General features: G+C 43.2%; 1 protein-coding gene and 2 long non-coding RNA genes across 10 annotated transcripts; 2 read left to right on the top strand and 1 right to left on the bottom strand.

Annotated features, from left to right (window-relative positions):
* On the top strand, positions 1-19,953 carry LOC123507592 (proline-rich protein 36-like). 8 transcript variants are annotated; one of them, XM_045260592.1, is made up of 4 exons: positions 4,013-4,340; positions 6,827-7,100; positions 16,166-18,321; positions 18,487-19,953. In XM_045260592.1, exons 2-4 carry the CDS (start codon positions 7,090-7,092, stop codon positions 19,344-19,346), a joined length of 3,027 nt encoding a protein of 1,008 aa, XP_045116527.1. In that variant the 5' UTR covers positions 4,013-4,340; positions 6,827-7,089; the 3' UTR covers positions 19,347-19,953. The 8 variants fall into 8 exon arrangements, with proteins under 8 accessions (XP_045116528.1, XP_045116527.1, XP_045116525.1 ...); XM_045260590.1 differs by having other exon boundaries at positions 4,013-4,354; XM_045260589.1 differs by having other exon boundaries at positions 4,013-4,354; positions 6,763-7,100.
* On the bottom strand, positions 765-3,628 carry LOC123507596. Its single transcript, XR_006675692.1, has 2 exons — positions 1,361-3,628; positions 765-1,148 (listed from the first exon to the last, which is right to left on the bottom strand). It is a non-coding gene; the product is annotated as an uncharacterized LOC123507596 (long non-coding RNA).
* LOC123507595 lies at positions 19,949-23,256 on the top strand. Its single transcript, XR_006675691.1, has 3 exons — positions 19,949-19,996; positions 20,313-20,406; positions 21,289-23,256. It is a non-coding gene; the product is annotated as an uncharacterized LOC123507595 (long non-coding RNA).
* Positions 23,257-24,651: the final 1,395 nt, after the last annotated feature.

Genomic DNA, 24,651 nt, shown 5'->3' with positions numbered 1-24,651 from the left:
TTGTTTGGGGAACAAGGAGCCGGATAGTCACTCACTGGTGTGATAGACTGTGTATAACTAACAAGCCTAACCTTTGTTGTGTTCTGCCTTGACAAACCCATGGCGTCAGATAACCGATAACTTATCTCACCTGTGCTTATCGTTTGTATCAGTTACGTTGCCATTCTGCCTTTCTCAGTGCGGTCAATTTTCACTAACCACATTAACCTTTACAACACTCCAGCCGACATGCAATTATGTGTGAGAAATGGCAGTTGAAATGGACTATAGCATGAAAAAGATACCATTCACCTCACGGATGACAGGAAGTGACACTGACGAAATATCGGTAGTCTAGACTCTGACCAACATCCCGCGTCGCTTCTTACGGTCTACCATCAGCTCGTGGCCGCAGGAGGCTGTACCATCAAGACCAGCACACGCGTCGTCTCTCATCGCCGGCAGCTGGGAAGTATGGAATCAGGTTAGTGGACTGGCAGAAAAGTGTATGTGTTCCATTTGTCATCGTATTTGTTGGCGACGAGTCTGAACCTGTCATGGTGACGCTGGCGGGATGCGATGAAGCTGTGGAGTCAGAAGGGGTAGTGTGTGGCAGATGTTCAGTATGTATGTAGGATGAAGGGTACAACGCAGTACGCACATTATCTTTCACTATTGATTCTTGCCTTTACACAATAAAAATAAATGTTTTTTCGTTATTTTTGTCACTGTCAACATACATATCTATTTTAATTTAAAGAAGAATGAGGAGAATATACGCTCAGTTTGCACTAAAAAAATATTCGATTTATTTTCGCATTTGCATGCACTAGGTAAACAAGTGAAGATAGCCAGGTTATATGCATGTATTCAAAAACAAGGGGCAAGAATATGTTGCATTGTGCATTCTAAAAGTGATCGAGACTATAATCAGTCTAGCTCACAACAAATAACACCGTCCATCTTCTGACGCTGGACTCGCTGCCTCCGATGGTACACTCTCGTCCTTGTTGATGAAGTCTCGGGCGTTAAGCCGCTTACACGTTGCTGGTAAAAAGCTTGAGGTCGCAGCTTTTTTTTTTTTTTTTTCTGGAATGGGTTGAGTGTCATGATGTCACGGGAGGTTATGGTGCAGCAAGCCCGCGTTCCACGATGCACGGCTGCTGCGGCTGGAGAAGGAAGTTAAAGTACGTAGAGAGTAGGAGGCAGACTCAGTTGGTATGATTAAAGAAGGATTAATATGTCTTATCGTTTAGAGCCCTTCTGAAAAAATACAGGATAAAATTAAACAATGAGAAGAAATCAATAAGTAATAGAATGAACAAATAAAGATATATACTACACAGAAGACAAGTCAACACCACAACAGCGGCACCTTCACCTGCTGCAGGCGTGTGCTGCATCGTTCAGTGGTTCACGCTGATTCGCTTGGTGTCGCTCTGACGCGGCGTTTCTCTGGAGGCTGCTGCTGCTGCTGCTGCACGAATGGTAAAGCTAGACTTGCTGAACTCGCGCACCATCAGATACGCGCCGCAACTTCACCGTATTGGATGTCAGCGAATAAAGAGCTGTCTCTAGACACTAATACTAACAAATTTAGTGAATTATGAAGGTCCCCCAAAGCGATTGATGCGGGCAGCGGCGATGAAAATGTTGTCTGGGTGGGTGTGTTGTGCCGCGCATTAAGAATTAACAGCAAAGCGGTGACCCGCGAACACTGAGATGAAGAGCTGCAACATTAGATCAAGAACTTAGGAAAGGCGGACACCACTCCACCAAATGAGAGAGAGAGAGAGAGAGAGAGAGAGAGAGAGAGAGAGAGAGAGAGAGGTTTAGGCATGGTGGTCCGGATAAAGCGTGTGAGGCGCCAGGTGCAGGGACTCCTTATCACTTGCTTTGGGAAGTGAGAGGAGGCCCACGTGAGGGTACAGCGACTACAGCCACACGTCCCTGCACCGCTGGCTGGACGTGGCTGTGTGGCCAGACTTGTCCAGGCCCATACACGCCTCCCCTTCAAATACTACCCTCACTTCTCTGATGTCAATGTTTTACTCGAGTTCTGAAGCACGTCAAAGGCAACAGCAAGACATGATTTTTGTGTGATAACATTGATATGCAGTGGCAGGAGGCAAGATTCTCACAGCCACATCAGGAAACCCCTCTGATACGGGAACACGCGTACAAGGCAGCCACAACTCATGTTTAGCGTCTTGTTTTCGTTGTTCTGTGTGTTCAGGTACAATGAAATAGATTTAATACTTTTTATATATGTTTTCAGTCTTAAAACCTGAGGAAAACGTGGAATATTCATGTATTTTCTTTGTAATTAATCATCATAAGCATCAGAATACATGAATTTATCGGAATTTTACTGAAGATGCATGAACTTAATGAAGAGAGGTTGAAGAACACGTGTATGCGAGAATAACAAGTGCTAGTGTCCATGTTATCCATTCTCTTCATCTTTGGATATTGGTGAAAGGATAACCACTATTATTAACAGGATTCGCGAGTGTTCACCTCCATTATGCTCAGATATTGTGCTCAGATTTTTACATGAACACATCTCTCATTATCACTTTTGTTGTTGGTGGTTGTGTCATTGTTGTTATTCATTTAAACTTACTGAATTGCTTGTCTACTTATTTCCCAGCGAATTTCATTCCACACAACGTTTGAGAAGGGACGTCTGTGAACAGTATAGCAAGATTAGCACACATTAGCAGCACCAGACATGTCAGCATCTTCATTTTGCCGGTGCGTGACTGACCTATAATCCTTTTTTGCTACGTCTGAACATATCTAAAAAAAAAAAATAAACAAATAAATAAAGAAACATCTTTTTTGCTCATTAACCCCTTCAGTACTGGGATGCCTTTTTTACCTTGAGTTGGGTATGATTGGACGACTTTATTTACATTAGGAAAGTTCTATGCAGGTCGGAAGATTAATTAATGGCCACAGTCGTCACTCTTTTAATCCCCCACATAAGTTTCTGAAGCTGTATATAGTCACTAAATAAGAAATAACTAAAATGAATATGAAAACACGTCATAGCACTGAAGGAGTTAATCTTGAACGTAATAGTTTTTAGCATATTTGAGCCTTGTTGCGCGTTAGGTTTCTCTGTATCTCATTCCATGTATCGCTGTAAGCTTCCTCGGGGATTTCCTTCAGAGTTGTCACAGTGCCTTCGCTCTGTACCGTGATCTGAGACGCTGTACTCGCTCGACGATTGTATTTTAAGGTCACTCAGCATTCTGATCCTCATGGTATTTTTCCCAGTTGGTGATGCGGAATAACGATCAAATTATCACTAGAATGACAATAAGCACGTTTGAAAAACCTCATGAACTTTAATCATATGTAGAAGTTTTTGCGAATGTGGGTCCTTAGACACACACACACACACACACACACACACACACACACACACACACACGTAAGCATTCATTTCCTATATACTTGCATGCGTGTGTAGGAAAGAAAAGTGTGTGTGTGTGTGTGTGTGTGTGTGTGTGTGTGTACTGGTCTCGCAACACAGGCAGTTGTATTCACAGTAGTAGTTTTGGTAGTGACTTATTATCTCTTGGTAGAGTAAGGTCACACACACACACACACACACACCGGACAGAGAGGCCACTTCCCCCTCGCCTCACATCCCGTACCTTGCTTTCTGCTGGTGAACAAAGACCATACGAGGCTTCACCATTACCCACACTGCCCCGGGTCTCGATTCCAGGGCCTCCTCAGCTGTGGTCAAAGGTGTTATTGGAGCTGTGATGTTTGGGTTGGTTAGTAAAGTTAGCCACTACACTTCGCGGACAGCTTGTGTGTGTGTGTGTGTGTGTGTGTCCTCTGTCTCAGCAAAGTTCTCATGAATACTTGCCTACTCGTCACATCCTGAGGCGGTGACGTAATCTTGAAACGCACAAACAAAGGATTAATCTTTCATTCTGCTTGCTTTTGTTTTCCTTCCTTTCTTCAGCTTTACACTAGAGACGGACGTGTGAAGTGTAGATGATATATTCGTCTCTCTCTCTCTCTCTCTCTCTCTCTCTCTCTCTGGGGGAGGAGCTATTGGCCGAGGTTATCAGCGAGTGGCAAGAAAGATTATGTTCATGGCGGTGTTGTGGGTGTGCTGTGGATGAGCGGCGATACTGGCCCGAGGATATGATAAGTGCATCCTGGGTAATGTGATTCCATAATGTCAGTCACGCGGCGGCTCTGATAGAGGTGGTAAGGTTGTATACATGCGGTGGTGATGGTGGTGGTAGTAGCTGTGTGTGTGTGTGTGTGTGTGTGGTAGCGAGCGACGGAAGACCAGATGTGTGCTATGTGCCGTGGTGACCCGTGCAGTGGTGAGGGAGTCCAGGTAGTGGTGCTGTTGTGATGTATGTGTAGTGGTGATTATGTATCCACACGTCCCTCTTTATAATGGAATATGTAGTGATAATAAGACCCCTAAAGCCATGGTAAGTTATGCACAGCGGGATGTAGTGACCTATTTGAAAAAGATTATGTTCTCATGCATAAAAAGACATTGCGAATGTTACATAGAATTTCAGATAACATTCAGATTACCACAATTTCCTAAAAGAAGAAAAAAAAACTTAGGACATTATTGATGAAAATGGAGGTGGTTGAAAACTATTGTAGATCATGTCCTTATTTCTACGATCTGTGACGTGAAGTAGTACAAGAAAAGCCCGAATTTTGAAACATTTTCCCCTCTCATCCTCTCACTGCTTTCCAAAGGCTGTAGTTGAAGATGCTCGTGATTTTAAGGGTATTTTTATGGTTCTGGTGATTAATTGGCAAGATTTCTAGTTTATCAAAAGGGGAAACTGTCTTGAAACCCAGCTAATCATCTTTGTGGCCTTGGAACATTGTGGTGAGAAAGCAAGGCGCCGTTGCTGAAGCCAGGCCGAAGTAGTAGTGTAATAATAAGAGTGGCAGTAACAAGAGGTATAAATTACATGCTGCCTTCCTATTCCTGTTGCTGTGTTGTTTAGTAAAGCAAAACAGCAGTGCATTGTAAGGATATGACGCCTGGTGATGGTAATGGTGATGGTGGTGGTGAGAAATTGGCGCGTATCCCTTCGTGTTTCCATGTGCTGTGTGTTGGTGCGTGCTGGTACGAGGAAACAGTGAGGGTGTGTGGTATGTGGTGCGTGAGTGCATGGCTCGCTGTGCAGGTGGCGTGGACAGGTGAACAGGCCAATACCCAGGAGAAAAAAAATGCGGTTATGTTGTGCCTTTAGAGAGGAAAGGGTCGTGTCTGCAGGAACGCCCCCGCCCTTCCCCTGACGGCCTCTGGAGCCTGTGTACTGCGACTGTTGTTTATTCATAGCTGTGTACATTCCTTCACGGTGGCATGTATGTTAGTGAAAGACGGTGTGGCTGTAGTAGTAAAGGCAGCAGCAGGAGTGGAAGTAGTAGCAGTCGTGGCAGTGGTAGTTGTAAACCTCGTGTAGTTGTCATGATGTCAACAGCACAACACGAAGTAACGCAGACCGCCATGGACATAGCAGTAGGAGTAGAAGTAGAAGCAGTAGTGGCAGTGGTAGTTGTGAACCTCGTGTGTTGATGTCTGTACAACACACGACGAGGAACGGAGATACAAACACAAGGGGAGCAGAAATACCAGCGTGTGTCGTGTCAGATAAGAATAATGAGGAGTCAGGGTGTAGGATGCGATAAGGGACACAGAGGGCGGAAGAAGGGAAGGAAACATCTCAAAATAAAACGCCAGAAAATAATGGGGAGACAAAAAAAATAAAAAACGGCCGAGTCATTGAAAGATTACACTAGCAAACGTGTCAATTTTTGCATGCATGTGGAATGTGAAGGTGGTGGTGGTGGAAGGTGGTGGTGGGACAATACTTGAAGTGACATTATTGGTGAGGATTGTGGCTCTAGTGCTGGTGACATGGTAGTGATAATGAAATAGTAATAAAACCATTTTGCAGGTAATAGTAGTAGTGACAGGGTAGTGGTGATGTTCTGGTGATGATGTTAAAAATGCAACATAAGTACTGGTGACAGTGATGAGACGCGATACCACTGACGTTAATGGTGATCTTAAAATGGTGCCTGCAGTAATGACCAATGCACTAGATCACTATCACATTCACTACTAGCCACAAGATTCCGTCAATATCACTATGAGGTTCTGCTGACGAAGGCGGTGATGGTGGTAGTGAAGATGGTGATGGAGGTGGTGATGGTGACAGACGGCAGGCACCACAAGTAACCCCGGATATAAAGCAGGCGGTGGTGGGGCCTTGTGGTGGTGTGGTGTCAGAATGGCGCCACTGTGGTAGTGATAATGGTGGCTGAGTTGTTGTATCAGTCACGCAGCGGCGGCGGGAGGTAGTGGCGGAGAGAAAGAGGGAGAGGGAGTGAGGGAGAGAGGTCTGAGAGAGTGAGTCGTGGCGCTTGGTGATGGTGGTATTAGTGGCACTGGACGGCGGTGGCGGAAGGAGTGTGGCTCTTCGCTCGCTGGTAGTGAATGAACTGACTAAGGGAGACGTGCTTCGCTGCCTCACATATGCGGTGTATTCAGGTGCGGTATGTGGGTCTTGGTGATAGATATTCAGGAGATGTAACGTCAACAGCTGTGGGAATAGAGAGACAATGCATTGCTTCAGATATACCGTGAAATGAGAAGGACGAAAAAAAAGAGGAAGGGAAGACAGTAGCTTATAATGAGGTGTAGTAGTAGACGTTGTTGTTGTTGTGAGGTATATCAGCATCACTAACAAACATACTCTGTGCTAGAAGTGTGAATGTCGTGAAAGAATACAAATGAACGAATAACGAATGACTTCACCTCTACTGGCAGTCATGAATCTGATTTGAATAATGTGAAAGTGACAATGAACTTCAGAAACACAAGTGAAGACAGATACAGATACAAAAAAATGAATGCAAGAAAAAGGAAAAGAAAACCATATTGAATGAACATTAGAGAGAAAAATAACCATATACACAAGACTGAACATTTTTGAAGTACGATAATTATTAGAACTTTTACGAAACAAATATCAAACGAGACACAGAAAAGGACGTCATTGTTTTGCTACAGTCTCGGAATGAAAAGGAAAGATGCAGTACAGGTGAGTCAAAGCAATATATATGGAACACGACTACTAATGTTACCAATCTTGTAATTTTAACTAACCTTTCTTCCCTATGGTCATGTACGGTTTGAGTCCAAGAGAGAGAGAGAGAGAGAGAGTGTGTGTGTGTGTGTGTGTGTGTGTGTGTGTGTGTGTGTGTGTGTGTGTGTGTGTTTATCTATTTATTGTTCTTATCTAGTTATCATGAATAGGGTTTAAGATAATGTATTTGTACGTCTTTCACAATACACTCCTATTCATGATTTAAGATAAGTTTCCTTTGCTGTTATCAAATTTAATCTATTCTCTCTCTCTCTCTCTCTCTCTCTCTCTCTCTCTCTCTCTCTCTCTCTCTCTCTCTCTCTCTCTCTCGTCGAACCAATTTTGCTTTATTTATAAATGTATCCACACCTCTAAAAATATCGTATTTAAGTTAAAAAGTGAAAAAGAATGCATAAAATTGACATTAAAGTAATAATTTATCACTTAACAACAATAACAGACCCAGTTCACTCACACCTGGCAGGCACCATATTCTGACACGTGCATTTCTACCCGCACGTCCTCTACTTTCAATGCACTGCAGATGAAGCGACATGGATTTTTAAGGGTGTTTTTTATGGATTTGGTGGAAGATCAATACTTCTCCTACATTACTAACCTCTTCAGTACCATGACGCGTTTTCATATTAATTTTCCTTACTATTTGGTGATTTTTATAGTTTCAGAAACTTATGTGGGGATTAGAATAGTGAAGACTGTGGCCATTAATCTTCTAACCTCCTATAGACCCTTTCCAATGTAAATAAAATCGTCTAGTCGTACCCAAAGCTCAAAGTAAAAATGTGTCCCAGTACTCAAGGGGTTAATAAAAGAAAAACACTCGTGAGAACTCATTTAATTGTCTATGTGGTTTCTGAAAATAGTTGTGGTGAGGGAGCACAGTGTCTGTTTGCAGGTACTGTTTGCGAGTAATTTTTTACACGTGTCACTTTTTGCTACGCCTCGTATGCAAGTGAGGTATATTTAGCAATGTCTGGCGCCTCATTTGATCACTAATGCTAGGTACAATAGACGGCTGCGATGAATGATGGTGACTTTTTAAGGGCGGAAGGAATCAATGGCCTCGGAATGTGAGAGATTGTTCTGCAGTGTTGTCTGATTAATATGCAATGATCATCGACAGGGCAACAGGTGTGTCGGCAGGTGTGTGTGCGTGGGTGTGTGAGTGTGTCTGTTATGATAGCGACAATTATCAGTATATATTAATCATACAGTCTTACAGCTGAAAAAAAAATGTTTCACCTGTTCTTATACTAATACACATACAGCATTCTTAAGTGTATATTTAATAATAAGGAAGTGTCTTACAATTTGATACAGTGGGTGCCAGATGGCGCTGGTCAGCCTACTAACAGACTAAGCCCAGGATGGTCAGGTCTCCTCGTGTGTGTTTTTCTGTTTAGTTTTTATCTGTCTATTTTTTTCCTAACCTAGCAATGGGTTACAACTCCCGACTTGCGCAGGATATCTATATAATCACTGCTAGGTGAACATGGGCTACACTGTAAAGACGTGTGTGTGTGTGTGTGTGTGTGTGTGTGTGTGTGTGTGTGTGTGTGTGTGTGTGTGTGTGTGTGTAAGTAAGTAAGTAAGTAAGTAAGTAAGTAAAGTTTATTGGTGTTAGCAAATATAGAATTTTTTTTTTTTTTTTTTAAATACACAATAATGTATCACTTGAGCAACAGTGTGTCGAGCCGTGGCTCCCTAACAGACCGAACATCTATGTTTATGATACTCATATACACACACTTACCCACATACATACATACAGAATCACATACCTATATATACACACTTACACATACATATATACACACTTGTATATATACATACCCATACTTACATACCCGTACATGTATACATACCTATACACATACATACACACTCATATACATATACATACATACACATACGTATACACATACATACACGTACCTACATATACATGTAAAAATGGCAACATTAGTGATAATTGTGGTAGTGATAATAATAATAATAATAATAATAATAATAATAATAATAATAATAATAATAATAATAATAATAATAATAATAATAATAATGACATATGTATACACACATACACGTACCTACATACATGTACATTGTACGTAAATGGCAACAATAATGATAATTGTAGTAGTGATAATAATGACAATAATAATAGTAAATAATAATAATAATAATAATAATAATAATAATAATAATAATAATAATAATAATAATAATAATAATAATAATAATAATAATAATAATAATAATATCAATACTAACCGTAACAATATTCGATTGTAATAAGCAATGACAGGGCTGAGATAATAACAATATTATTGATAAATAATAATAATAATAATAATAATAATAATAATAATAATAATAATAATAATAAAAAAAAATAATAATAATAATAATAATAAATAATAACAATAATAATAATAGTTACGAAACTATTACTGAATAAGTATCATAGGTCACGGCGGTGCTAACTATGCTGAAATCTGAGTAGATAATCCCTAATTGCTCTTTGAAATACATTAACTTTTGTTCCATTAAGCACTTTGTTATTGGGTGGTATGGCATTGTAAAGGTTTGGGGCAGAACACAGAATACTGTTTTTGAATAGGGTTGTCCTGAATTGAGGACATATTAAGTTAACATTGGTACTACGTGTTTGATGGATGTTATCGACAAACTTAAATATTTCATTGTCTTTATAATTGTTTATCATTTTATATACTAATATTAAGGAAAAATATTTGTGTATCGATACAAAATTAAGGAGCCTGATGGAGGACAAAACAGCGGTTACAGAATCATATTTATGCAAAAAATAAATACATCTTATAACTTTCTTCTGTGCTGGTGTGAACTTATTTAAAAGAGATGGCCATGTACTTCCCCAGACAGATACACAATAAGTGAGGTGAGGATAGTAAAGTGTATAATAAATACTTAGAAGTGCATCAAGGGTCAGGTTGTATCTAACTTTATATAATATTCCACAAATTTTTGAAACTTTTATGCATACCTGATCTATGTGATGTTTCCAATTTAGATTTTCGTCGACGAATACACCGAGAAATTTAGTGTGTGGAACCTGGGATAGAGTTTCTCCTTGTAGAGAGAGCTGAGGAAAAATATTTTTAATAGAGCGATTTTGAAAAAATATGTAATTCGTTTTTGAAATGTTAAGTTTCAGCTTGTTAGATTTAACCCAATCATGAACAGAGTTTAATTCTACGGTTAAAGTAGAATGCAAGAAATTTATATTTTTGTCTGCAAGTATGAGTGTAGTATCATCAGCGTACATTATAAATTTAAATTTTGAGCTCACATTAACTATATCATTGATATATATTAGAAACAGAATTGGTCGTAACACAGACCCCTGAGGAACACCCCTAAGTATATGATTTTTATGAGAGGAGCTATTGTTACAAATGACTGCTTGTGAACGACTACAAAGATAGCTCTTAAATAAATGTAATGGCTTTCCTCTTATTCCTATGTGTCTCAATTTATGTAATAATATGTCATGGTTTAAGGAATCAAAAGCTTTAGATAAATCAATAAAAACTCCTACTACATACAGTTTTTCTTATAAAGATTTATATATGTTATTAACAAAGTGCAATAGGGCAGTTTCAGTGGAGTGGTTAGCTTGAAAGCCATGTTGATATTTGGTTAATAAGTTTTTTTTTCAAGATAATTTATCAAACGTGTACTAATGATTTTTTCAAATACTTTGTTAAATGCAGAGAGGATCGAGATAGGGCGATATTTATTTATACAAGTTTTGTCACCAGATTTGTGTAAGGGAATTACTTTAGCGATTTTTAAGTGGTCATGAAAGATGGCCTTTTTTAGGGAAAGATTGATTATGTGTGTTATTGGAAGGGCGATGGAGGCAGCTACAAATTTTAATATTTTTGGTGGAATCTCATCATACCCAGCAGAGTTGGAATCTAAAGTTTTTAAGTATCTGGTTACTTGAGTGACTTCCGTAAGGGACATGTACATAGAAAATACTGGTGAATCCTTCAGATATTGAGTATAAGTATGATCTACAGGATTTGAATCAATGTTACCAAGGTGTGTGTGTGTGTGTGTGTGTGTGTGTGTGTGTGTGTGTGTGTGTGTGTGTGTGTGTGTGTGTGTGTGTGTGTGTGTGTGTGTGTGTGTGTTTTACTTATTCAACCGTGCTATATATAGGTCGTTGTTTTTGCAGTATCTTGATGGAAGGGAAAGGGAAAATTATTATGGTATGGAAATTGAAGTTAACCAGTCCTTGCCTCTCGTCCACTTTCCTATCGATCTGTAGTAGTAGTAGTAGTAGTAGTAGTAGTAGTAGTAGTAGTAGCAGTGTTAGTAGTTGTAATAGCAGTGATAGTAGTAGTTCAGTGCTAATACGCCTCTGTACGCAGACAAAATAGCTTATCTGTGTTTCTCACCTGATATGAAGTGGTTTGGCTCCCATGAACACGTGATAAGAAATGAGAGCAGAAATTCATGGATCTCTCTCATCGGCCTTGCTGCGGGACACATGGCGGGCAAGAGCCGTCCCTGAAAATTCATGGGAAGGGGAAACTTGTGTGTGTGTGTGTGTGTGTGTGTGTGTGTGTGTGTGTGTGTGTGTGTGTGTGTATGTGATCAGCAGGGATGGGGAGGCAAAGATCACCCAGTTGTGCTTTCATAAATCGGAAACCTCGTAACCACAACAAGAAATTGCCGGGCAACCATGTGCGGTACAATACTTCCTCCTCTCCTCCTTCTTCTCCTTCTCCTTCTCCTCCTTCCTCCTCCTCCTCCTCCTCCTCCTCCTCCTTCTCATGGTAGTGCTGCTCTTCCTTCTCTTTCCCTTGGCAGCTTGACTTACTTCCCTGTTACACACACACACACACACACACACACACACACACACACACACACACACACACACACACACACACACACACACACACACACACACACACACACACACACACACACACACGATTTGTTCTATGTGGTGTTTCGCTTCACATTCGTTTATTATATAGGAGGCAAGGCGCTGCTGTACACGTGATGCAATTTATGCGTCATTTATTTGTGTTGTTAATGGAGTTATGTACAACTAGTTCATTCTAATGATTTCCACCTATTAGCATGTGTGTGTGTGTGTGTGTGTGTGTGTGTGTGTGTGTGTGTGTGTGTGTGTGTGTGTGTGTGTGTCACGGGGGGTGCGGGAGCTGTATGAATATTAGATATCATCAATACATCACCTTTATGAAATCTGTTTGCTTATCACATTTGTACTTGGATTGTTACAACTTCCGGTAAATTATTAAACTGTCCCATTAAAATACAAAAATAATAATTAGGCTTTATATAAAATGAAGAAAAGAATAAATTTAACAGTTATTGTCGTGCAAATGAATGAAGAGAAGTGTGATGTGGTTTGAAACACGAAATACTAACGAAATGTCTCACAAACATTGCCCAGCGCTGAGTTCAATATTGTGTAACTTTCTGAGGAGACATGTAGAGTAATTGTACTTATTTATTACGTTGTTATTGGAACTTAGAAAAAAAAAGATCACATTCCAACAATAATTATGGTTAGAATTCTTTTGTTTCCCATCCGATATTGAAATAAAAGTATAGTTATTAAAATCATTCAATTATATCCTCAAACTTTTTTTTTTTTTTTATATCAATTGAATGAATTACTGAAGAAAATTATACACATATCGCAATAATATCGTGAAGTCCTGTCTGAGCTCCAACAGAAACCAAGTAAAAAAAAATAAGAAGAAATAATGCAGTGTTATGAAGACAACTATTATCCAGCCAATTTTAGTCCCACAAAGGAAAAAATTAAAATGGTGCAGTGTTATAAAGACTTAGCCATTATCCAGCCAATTTTAGTCCCAGAAAGAAAGAAAAACTAAGAAATGGCGCAAATTTATGAAGATTTAACTATTATCCAGCCAATTTTAGTCCCACAAAGGAAAAAAAGAAAAATGGAGCGGTGTTATGAAGACTTAGCCATTAGCCAGCCAATTTTAGTCCCAGAAAGAAAAAAATTAAGAAATGGCGCAAATTTATGAAGATTTAACCATAATCCGGCCAATTTTAGTCTCACAAAAAAAAATCTAAATGGTGCAGTGTTATGAAGACTAAACTATTACCCAGCCAATTTAGGCCCAATAAAATTAAGAATAAATAAGAAGAAATGATCCAATGTTATGAAGACTTAACTATTACCCCACAAAAAAAAAAAATGGTGTAATGTTACGAAGACTTACCCACTTCACCATTATGCAGCATTCATCAAGCCAATTAAGATCCCATCAGTGGCCAGGGTGAAGCCACGCGCCGCCCCACAACGGCACCGATCAGACCGTGTTCTCAGAAGTCTTTAACACTCGTGGGGACAGTTTTCAAGTCACACAGGTGGTTTGCATAAATGTTTGTTGTTGTTGGTGCTATTGTTGTTGTTTCTCTCTCCTCCACATCTCTCTCTCTCTCTCTCTCTCTCTCTCTCTCTCTCTCTCTCTCTCTCTCTCTCTCTCCCTATCAATCTCTATCTGTTTATTTATCTGTCTATCTATCTTTTTCATGGAAGATGGGAAAGCTGGCCAAGGATAACACAAAACAAATTAAAAGGACCCGCAAAGTTTCCAATCCTCTTGCAGGTTCGAGAGAAAATCTATCTATCTATCTATTCATATGTCTATCTATTTATTTATTTATCTATCTATCTATCTATCTATCTGTTTCTTTGGTGATGTAGAGTCCTTGCTAAACTTCACTACACTCACGGAAGCCCTTTGAAAACTAGGTAGGGATACAAGTCGAGGTTTTATATTTTGGTCCTCATTCATGCAGAATCGCTTTGCTCTCTCACCACAACTACTCTCTAAGGTCACAGAGATAGTTAGCTAGGTTTTTCAAGAGTGTTTCTCCAGTTAAAAATGTAGAAATTTATGTCACTGCCTCTAGAAAAGTAAAACACCTTAAAAACTCGTATAAATTTAAATATAAAGTCTTTTGAAATAGTGGAGATGAAGCAAAGAAGTGTTTGAGAATATGAGTTTTTATTCCCTAACCTTACCTCAACAGTGGAACCATGCGTGCTTTGGGGTCCGAGGGGTCTCCAAGCGCACGAGTTCCAATCCTGTTCACGGTCCAAGTGTAGGTTGGGCTTCCTCACTCGGGGCAACGGTTTCCTAGCGGGTGGGCTTTGAGATAGGAGGTACCTCAAAAATTATCCCCTTTAGCCCAGAAATTCCCATGAAAAAGCCCACATGGTATAAATAAATAAAAATAGATAAATAAATCAATAACTTATCTATCTATCTATCTATCTATCTATCTATTTATCTTTTACACTCTCTTGAAAACCCCAATGACTTCCGGAACATCACATAAGAATCTACATAACACGAGACATTTAGCAATACTCACCTAGTTGATCGATCAGCCGCAAGCCACGTCTCGGTTTGAAGGTGGAGAATGAGAGGCAACAAGTAGCCCATTTTGTTAATGATGTTTACTAAGGGCGTGTGTTTGTCTGTCGCATATTTGTAGTGGTGGGGTTCATACATTACTCTAATATATTTGTTGGTCCATGTAATGTTTTCGTAGCTAATGCGAGATCTGTAGCCCTGCATGTGTTGTTCCGCGCTGCGATGTTTTCAAAGGCCACAGGGATAGATGATAAGGTTACTTTTCTATTTTATTATGAAAGCATATGACAACCTATCAAGAGCAAGGCCCATGTTATAAAACTCATTTTAAAGGCCACAGAGAATGTTAATGTGGTTCTCAAGAGTGTTTTCCTCAACTGTGGTGTAGCGTTCTTATTAAACTATCACTATAAGATCGTAAAACACCATTGAAAGCATAAATAAACAGAATCTATCAAACTATTGCTTAGATTATATAAACATTCCTGGAAACCTAAGTAACTCCTACAAGAACCTGTCAAACTATCACTTGAGTTATGCAGAAAACCTAAAGACCGAAGTATTCTCACTAAACCCTTTACAAAATTGATAATGAGACGCCGAAACATTTAAAACTATCTTGTGAGAGCACGATGGTAATGATAGAGTGACACAAACCAAGAGACATAATGGCCTTGATCACACCCACTCACTAATGTATACGTGTAAGAGAACCAAAGCAAGAACAAACTGGTGATGCAGGAATGTGGGACCAAGACAACAAGTCCTGGATATGTTTAGTATAATACAGAAGGCACTTGGATGGGCGGACAGGGAATCCCTTTCTTTCATAGTGATCTCCGTACAAGTCACACACGCGCCTCAAGCACTGGCTAGCTTTCTGGACACGTTGAGAGTGGTGTGGGTTGGTGTGTGTGTCGGTCTGTTGTTGTGGTTGTGGTGGGGTGTCGGGAGTGGTGTATGGTGGTGTGTAATGCGAGTGGTGTGTGCGGAGGTGCGTGCACCATATATATATATATATATATATATATATATATATATATATATATATATATATATATATATATATATATATATATATATATATATATATATATATATATATATATATATATATATATATATATATATATATATATATATATATATATATATATAGAGAGAGAGAGAGAGAGAGAGAGAGAGAGAGAGAGAGAGAGAGAGAGAGAGAGAGAGAGAGAGAGAGAGAGAGAGAGAGAGAGAGAGAGAGAGAGAGAGAGAGAGAGAGAGAGAATGTGTGTGTGTGTGTGTGTGTGTGTGTGTGTGTGTGTGTGTGTGTGTGTGTGTGTGTGTGTGTGTGTTAATCCACTATCTTTTTATACAGTCAGCCTTGTCTCATAATTAATTTATAATAATTTTAAAGTCATTTATTGACATAACTTTCTATTTTTGTCTTTTTCTAGTTTCACTGACTCTTTCTTCTGTCTGTCTGTCTGTGTGTGTGTATATGTTTATACATTGAGCCCCACACACGCACGCCCTGTGTGTCATGTCTCCCTGTGCCTGCAGAGGGAATGGCGGTGGCATGAGTGCGCGGCACCTCAAGGTTCGTGACCCGCGACACTTGCTGGACAGTCCTCCCCGCGTCCCGGACGCTGCGCCGCCCGGCACACCTTGTGACTCCCCCCCCCCGGCATCCCCCGTCAGTGTGGCCGCTGTTGTCATGGCCAACAGCGTGGAGGGCGCCGCACTGCAGCCCTCCAGGCAGCCCGCGGCCTCGGAGGTGGAGGTGGCGGCGGGGAAGGAGGAGCGGCGCCCCAGCGAGCCTGTCTCCAAGAAGAGGAGGTTGCTGCAGGCGCAGGACGAGAGTCAGGACATCCTAGCGAAGGTGATCTCTGAGGTGGGTATTGATGATGACTCGAACTTGGTGGAGGGCGAGATGGAGGAGCAGCCCATCCCGGGCCCTGTCGAGGGCGTGATGGGCCTGCCCTACACAAACGACGTGCGGCCCCCTCCCCCTGGTCTGCCTCTCCCTCCCAGGCTGAGAGTCGCGGACCCCCGCATGCGTCCCACCTTCCCTTACCAAACCATGGAGGGGCCCTACGTCATGAGAGGACTGCGACCCCCTTATCCCCATTACGCCCCGAGGCCCATTGACCTCCTAGCTCAGCAGGGACCCCCGCCACAGTACCGCCCAGTCTACCCTCCTGGTCCTTATCAGCGGCTGCCGCCACCGCCGTCGCAGGCCATAGCTCGGCTGCCCCTGGTGCGGCCATCTGACCGACACCTGCCTCCACGCCACGTCTCTCCCTCTGTGCCCCGTCACTTCCGTCCGCCGCCTCTCCACACCTCACCCCCGGGCCCGCCACCGCTGCGCCAGACCCACGGGGTGCACCACGTCTTCGCCGCGCCGTCACACCGTCCTTTGCCGGGCTCCAGTCCGGAGTCTCCAACACACCTCTACCCGGGTCCACCGGTGCCTCGCCCTGAACTCAAGGATTCCCACTTGCGTGAAGTGTATGTTCCTGTTCTTTCCTTGCCGGGCGGCCCTTACGCCAACCTGCACCCCAGGATACCCGAGGGCTTCACCAGGGTGCCCTTCGATCCGAGAGCAGCGCCTAGGAGGGAGGGAGCTCCTCATCAGATGGTGGTGACGTCACGTTTGCCCCCGAGACCTGTCTACACATCCGAGCGGCTTCCCGGTACTGAGCCAGCGTTACGGCCCCAACCTACGGGAGATGATTCGTGGAGACCCACGAGACGGGTGATAGAGCCCCCACCGCCCTGCGTGGAGCTGATCCCTCTCGGGCCTCTCCGCAGCTCCACCGCCACCACGTCTTTATCGGAGGATGGACGCGTGTCAGGCCTCGATAACAAGCCTTCCGGTAGTTCCCCCCCACCGGAACCCAGGCCCCAGCAGGTGGGAGTGGAGTGTCGCAGGCAGTCAGCCCCAGCCCAGAATGACCAGTGCTCGCGGCCCTCGCTTGCCCAACGCTCACTGTCTTCTGGCACGCCCTTGGGTGACACAGTGAAGGCCGCCCCGCTGGTTGAGGCGCTGCAGGTGGACGGCCGCGTGGTGACCAACATTATCACGGGGGACAGAGTATACAAGGGTAGACACGTGCCGTTCAAAAGGATTAAAAAGACAACTAAATCGAGCGAGGAGGAGACGAGGCCATCTTCCTCGAACAATGACGCCACCGTCGAGAAAGAGGTCTGCATTGACCGTGACGGAGGCGTAGTGACGCCCCAGAGTGGACTGCCCGCCGCTTGTGACGACACTGATTCTCACCTGTCGCAGCCGACCAGAACCTCCAGGCCTGCCTCCGAGCCGCCTCCGGTAACCATGGCACCGCCTGTCACAGGAAGGCGCCCTGCCTCAGTGCCTGCCGCGGGAACAACCTCTGTCCCGTGTCCACGGGGCGAGATTCTGGAAGACGCGGCGTTCACGGAGCGCTTGCAATTAGTGTTGAACGATCTGGTCTCCGTACCCGGGGCCACTCAGCTTCAGGAACTGTCGCGCTCCCCCGCCAGGTTGCTGAGCACAGTGCTGAGGAGGTGGGGCGTGCAGCCCTCCACACACCCTGACTTACAGAAACGGCTACGGGAAGACTTCAAGACGATGGTGAAGCTATGCATGCCGCCCACGCTGCTGCAGGACTTTGGATGGGAGTCCTGCACCTCAGAGGAAATTCTCACACAGCTCATTCAGCTTTCCCAAAACGGTGAGGCACCACCTCACCTGTACTGTGCTGCATAGCCTATAATGTACCTATAGTGTAGTATATGGCGCTTGTACTGTACTGTACATAGTGTACGCCCGCCTGCCTGTTGCTTCACCCACGTCCTCTCCCGCCGTCTGTCCTGACCACCGCCCGTTACACCAACAGGTGACTTGGAGCGGCCGTCCAGCATGACCAGCTCTATCCCGCTGGACGAGACCCTGGACGATGACGTCTTCAGCCCCTCCACGCCTCACTCCCAACCTCTCCACCCCTCACCATCTGCCTCCCAGCCATCCCAGCCCCCACCAGCCTCCCAGTCTTCTCACCCCTCATCACCAGCCTCCCAACCCTCTCAGCCTCCATCACCAGCTTCCCAGCCCTCCCAGCCGCCACCACCAGTCCCCAAGCTCTCTCAGACTTCACCATCAGCTTCCCAGTCTCCTCAGCCTCCACCACTAGCACCTCAGTCCTCTCAACCTTCACCATTAGCCTCTCAGTCCTCTCAGCCCCCATCACCAGCCCTTCATCCCCTTCAACCCCAACCACCAGGCCCACAGCCCTCTCGGACCTTACCATCAGCCTCCCACTCCTCTCAGCCACCATCACCAGCCTCCCAGTCCTCTCAGCCCCAAGTACCAGCCCTCAAGTTCTCTCAGCCCCCATCACCAGCCTCTCAACCCTCTCAGTCCCCGTCACCAGCCTCTCAACCCCCTCAGCCCCCACCACCAGCCTCTCAGTCCTCTCAGCCCCCACCACCAGCTCTCCAGCCCTCTCGCTCATCCCCACCAGCTCTTCAGCCCTCTCAGCCCCCACCACCATCCCCCAATCCTCTCAGCCCCACCATTAGCCTCCCACCCCTATCAGCCCCAACCAGTAGCCCCTCAAGCTTCAGTCCCCCATCTCTCCTCACCGCCTGCCTCCAAACATCTTCCCTCTCCCACTCTCCCCTCTCGTCCCTCTCACCTCTCACTCTCCTCCCCGCAGCCCCCGTATCCTCCCCCTCCCCTCCAGTCCCCAACCTCTAGGCCCACTCATCTCCCCCAGCATATTTTCCAGCCCCTCACCATCCGGCGCCCTTCACACAGCCCCCCGCTAACCACCAGACACACACCACTCAGGTCACTCATATTCAGTCCTCTACATCGCAGCCCTCTCATTTCCCACTCGTGTCTCGTCACTCGTACCCCCCGCAGCTCACCTCTCAGCCCCTCCCACTCGCATCCCGCCCCACTCACCCACCCGTAGCCCGCCAAACTGTCCCCCACTCATCACAACCCACTCATCTTCCACCACAGATCCAACAGGCTGCTTATCACCACTCCCACTCGTCCAGACCCCCTCCCCTGTCACTAGGTTCCCCTCAGCCCCTTCCCCACTCACCCAATCCCACTCAGACCTCGCCACATTCCCCGCATACTATTCCGCACTTTCCTACAAAAGCTGACAAATTATCCTACTCAAGATTCCAGTACCACACGCAGCCTTATCCTAGACCTCTTGCGTTTAGGTTCCCCACTAGCCCCTCGCAGCCCCAGCCCCCCCTTGGTGTCAGGAATACTGCCATCACGCCCCAGGAGTCTAGAGAACTTCCATCAGCACCTTCGTCATCAGCATCAGCAACAGCAGCAGCAGCAGCAGCATCAGCCTGTGAGATTTCCTTCTGAGAAATGGATAGGTAGGTTTTGTTGAGTGATGGTGGTGGTGGCGGTGGTGGTAGTGTTAAAAGTGTTGTTGGTGTTGTTGCTGATGTAGTAGTAGTAGTAGTAGTAGTAGTAGTAGTATGATCATAAAAAGCCTTAATAAGATATAAGTTTGTTAGATAGATAAATAAATGAATAAGCAAATAGATAGATGATAGTAGTAGTAGTAGTAGTAGTAGTAGTAGTAACAGCAGCATCGGAAGGCATAGCGCATGTCCAATCCCCTTCGTTCTGGTGTGTTCTGGTTCGCATGACTGCCGGGTCGTACTTACTATTCAATGTGTCTGGCAGGGGGCGATGACGTAGCGATGCCCAAGGTCCACAACACAGCTAATGGCCAAGCATCACCGCGACCGCCCAATGAAGGCCTTCCCTCCTGACCACGGTATGAGCTTACCTTTTAAATACACCGTCATTCAAGTTTTTAAGTTTAACCCCTTCAGTACCATGCCGAGTTTTCATATTCATTCTACTTACTGTTTGTTGATTTTATACAGCTTCATAAATTTATGTAGGATTAGAATAGTGAAGACTCTGGCCATTATTCCTCTAACCTCTATGGACCCTTTCTAATGTAAATAAAAGCGTCTCATCGTACTCAAAACTCATGGTAAAAGTGCATTCCAGTACTGAAGGAGTTAAAGGTTTTCTAACACAAGGTAAGGAAGTAAGGAAAGGTGCAGGAAACTATCAGACTTCTCCATTCCATTCTGTCCTCATCCATACATTTTGGCTCCAGTGAGTGTGAATAAGCATGAGTGTTTACTGTGCTGTAGTTTCAAAGTGATGATTGGTTAGTTTTATGAATAGCATGTTAAGATGTAAGACAGATTGATATCTTGCAGTCTTCTTGTTTTCTCCTTTCATGACTCATAACAAACGTTTTAGAATTACGTTTTCTATGTGGATGTTTATTTCTTTTCTTCTCGTTTATCTTTTATCTTGCCGTGTGAATGTGTGTTTTCTCTTTATTTTATCTGAATATTTATTTTCTCCATATCTTATCCGAACATATATTTGTCAACTTTCATAACTCTGTTTCATCTAAACTTTTATTTTCATTTAGCAAGTGAAAACAATTAACTTATTTGTCTTCCAAGTTCCTCTTCTTCACAATGTATAACACTCCAAATATTGTGTTTCCTCAGATGAAAACGTGCATCAACTTAGCGTTTAGCACTTTTGTTGGTACTGAAGCTGGCACCATCTCGTCGTCCCAGGACTTTCGGCTTCACGAGTAACTAAGTCTCGAACCCTTACATCACAGGGTCAGCGCAGCGCCAGGCATCTCCCCAGACCATCGAGGACGCCTGCTGAGTGAAAGCGTCGGGGCAAAAGGGCCACGAAGATGAGTCACTGTGAGAGCAGGAAAGAAGCTCATGAGTAAATATATTAACTGGGAACGTTTGAGAGGGAGGAGCAATACAAGTGATGAATAGAAAAATAACTATTCCGAAGGTGTTTTCCTCCATTACATCCGTATCACAAAACTAAAGTTCGTATCTATTAGTTCGGAAAAATAATACCGTAACGTGTGCGGAGAGACAACATAGAAGTGAAGGATATAGTGGTGGATAGAAACTGTTTGAAGGGGTATTTACTCTTCCCAATCCATCTGCAGTACAAACAATAGTCTATATCCATTATTGGTTCAGAAAGGTAGCGTGGTGAGGGGCGCAGAGCAGAATGGGAGGCGGATTGCTTGCCTGCTGCTCCTCTCCCTTCCTCCCACCTCGTCCTTGATTGTCATGTGGTAATAAAGTGACGCCCATATTCAAAAATTCCTTGCTTTCTCACCATGACAATTTTCCAAGGCCAGAGAGACAACGAACCAGGTTTTCAAGACAGTTTCTCTTTATAATAAACAGGAAATCTTGCCAAACCATCACCAGAACCACAAAAATACTATTAAAAATACGAGTATCTTCAATTACAGCCTTTGGAAAGTTGTGATGGTGAGGGCAAAGCGTTTCAGAATACGGGCCATGATGAATGTTTGGCAGACGAACGTTCTGTTGTTTCAGCTTCCTGTCAGTCCTGCTGATTGTAGATTACTTATTTTGTTATGTAAATGTTCGATATTTTAATGATTTAGTTTTGTACTTAATTTTATACTAAGTCTTGTTCTTTGCCTTCCTTTCTTTATTACGTCACAAATTTATGCTCCTGTGGTTTGCTCAGAGATACTTTTCTGCATTATATTAGTTTTTTTCGCAAATTCAACCTATCTGTACCTATTAACATGACATGACAAACAGCAACTCTCTCTCTCTCTCTCTCTCTCTCTCTCTCTCTCTCTCTCTCTCGGGCATTGTGTCACGTGTCGAGGCACTGCGGGATGTCCTGTAAATTATTTTCATTACTCAGGAAATTTCAGATCTCACTCACGGTACACGAGGCGTCGGCGATCGCTTAGGTTTGGATCAGAAAGCGAGTGACTTCCTGCACTACCTCCACTAATTAGCGTCAAAATACTGTATTGTAGTGTCTTGAAACTGTCTTGAAAGAGATCACAGAAAGGAGGCAATACAGAAACAGGGAGTGAGTTCCAGGTGAATTATTGTGAAGTGTTCTGGTAAGGTGGTGAGGAATACTCGTAATTCAGAGTGCAAAATGTTTAAGAGATAAATGTGTGGGGAAACAGTAGTGAGTCCCGAGGAAGGCAGCAAGAGGTGGTGGTGGTGGTGGTGGCCAGGTGGTGCAGGTGGTGATGGTGGTGGTGGCGTGCAGCGTGCAGGTGGTGGATTATGGTAAAAATTGTCAGAAAGTGAACGGTCTTATCTCTGTAGACTTCACCGTTTATCAGAGTGTTTCATCCTGTGTTCCAAAATGCTGACTGTTGGTTTGTTCCCGTTCTTGTGTGTGTGTGTGTGTGTGTGTGTGTGTGTGTGTGTGTGTGTGTGTGTGTGATAGGTCAAGAGTTTTTGCACTCGTCTATCTACCTCCTCGATGTACATAAACCATTTAGAGTTAGGACAAAATCGTCGACTGGGTGTTTATGTCATATTTTGCAGCAACTTCGCATAAATTATACACGTAGGTTATATTTGACATTGGTTGTATAGATGAAATGTGTATGAGAGGAATATGGTGTGTGTGTGTGTGTGTGTGTGTGTGTGTGTGTGTGTGTGTGTGTGTGTGTGTGTTTACGGGGATATTTTACTTATGGGTTTGTAGTGTGACCAAAATTAGGGGAAACTGATATGCCAAATGTGAGAATAAATTTTGTATTAATTGTGTGTTGTATCAATACTTGTGCCCTTATCATGAAACGCCTCAAAATGTCATGAGCGTTTTTCAGAGTCTGCCAAGATTTTTAATGTTTTTCGCTAACGTTGGAGAATCCTTGTTAGATTATTTCTAAAATATTGAAGAAAAAATGCATTTGGAAACCCTAATAGATAGCTCTCTCTCTCTCTCTCTCTCTCTCTCTCTCTCTCTCTCTCTCTCTCTCTCTCTCTGGGTTTTATCTGTTTAGCCACGTGAATTCTATCAAGATATTCCCATCCCTGAAGTGATGCCAGGAGGACTCTATTCTGTTCTACTGTATGATAATATTTCCCAAAAACACATCTTAGCCACCTCCATCCGGGCCAGCAGGATCCCGACATCCTTTCCCGCCATCCTGTGACCACAAGACTCATACAGCTGATATGAGTAGTTCGTGTATATTATGATTTATGAGGTGAGTGGGGTGTATGAGATATATTACTTCACTGCCTCACTCTTATAGGCGTTCTTTACCCAGTGGCTGCTGACTCAATAGTCAGGCCTGGATTTAGATTCACCTGCCTTGTCTCTGTGGTATCTTTAGTGTTATCTAATGTTTAACTATATATTTTTACATAATCAAATCGAGTTCCTAATTTAGTGCGTTTTAGTACAAAATCACTATATATTTATTTATTGATGTTTATATACAATGAACGCACCACTGTAAAATTATCTCCCTGCTGATAACGCGTCCCACTATTCTTTCGCTCTATTAAGGTGCATTTCTACACAGCATTCATATTTCCATCGTTCAGTTATTCCTTCATTCCTGTAGACCTTTACCACAACTTCTGTCAACATATACCACACTGAAATCCCTTAGAAAAATAGTGTGCAGAAAGGAAGCGGAGAAAAATAGGTTGCAGTTCTATCGACTTAATTGCAAAGTTTGATTTTCGCGCTGGTTTTCATGATTTGTGAGGCACGCTCCTATTCTTCTCGCCAGACTCCTTCCTGACTCTCTTTTACAGTTAGGATCCAGTAGAGTTAACATTTTAGCTCCTTTGCTCAGTATGGAGGTGTAAATCGTGGGCAGAAATGGAGTCATTGTATAGATCTCAGGCAGACAATGAGTGGATGCTGCACTACACAAATTAGTCATCTACCATAGCTGGCTATTACTCACACTGAATTGTAATGTACAGACTTTTATCTTTATGATATATTGATACATTTCGCGCATGACCACTGCATAAAACAACTCGATAAATAAACATGTGCGCGATGAAAACATATGAAGCAACAAGTAGGAGGAGGTGGAGCAACGTGGTAGTGGAAATGACCAAAATATACGACAAAACCACCACCCCTTACAATATTCCAGCACTACATAAATCAAAGGACGCCTCAATTGTTA

This window comes from Portunus trituberculatus, chromosome 22, assembly GCF_017591435.1.
Source record: "Portunus trituberculatus isolate SZX2019 chromosome 22, ASM1759143v1, whole genome shotgun sequence".
Lineage (NCBI taxonomy): Eukaryota > Metazoa > Arthropoda > Malacostraca > Decapoda > Portunidae > Portunus > Portunus trituberculatus.
The sequence above is the reverse complement of the archived record's forward strand: the minus strand, read 5'-3'. Positions and strand labels throughout refer to the sequence as shown.

What these genes read in the sequence shown, in the direction of transcription:
- LOC123507592 (XM_045260592.1), top strand. An exon ending in CATTCAGCTTTCCCAAAACG is followed by an intron (nt 18,322 to 18,486) that starts GTGAGGCACCAC and finishes TTACACCAACAG; the next exon opens with GTGACTTGGAGCGGCCGTCC.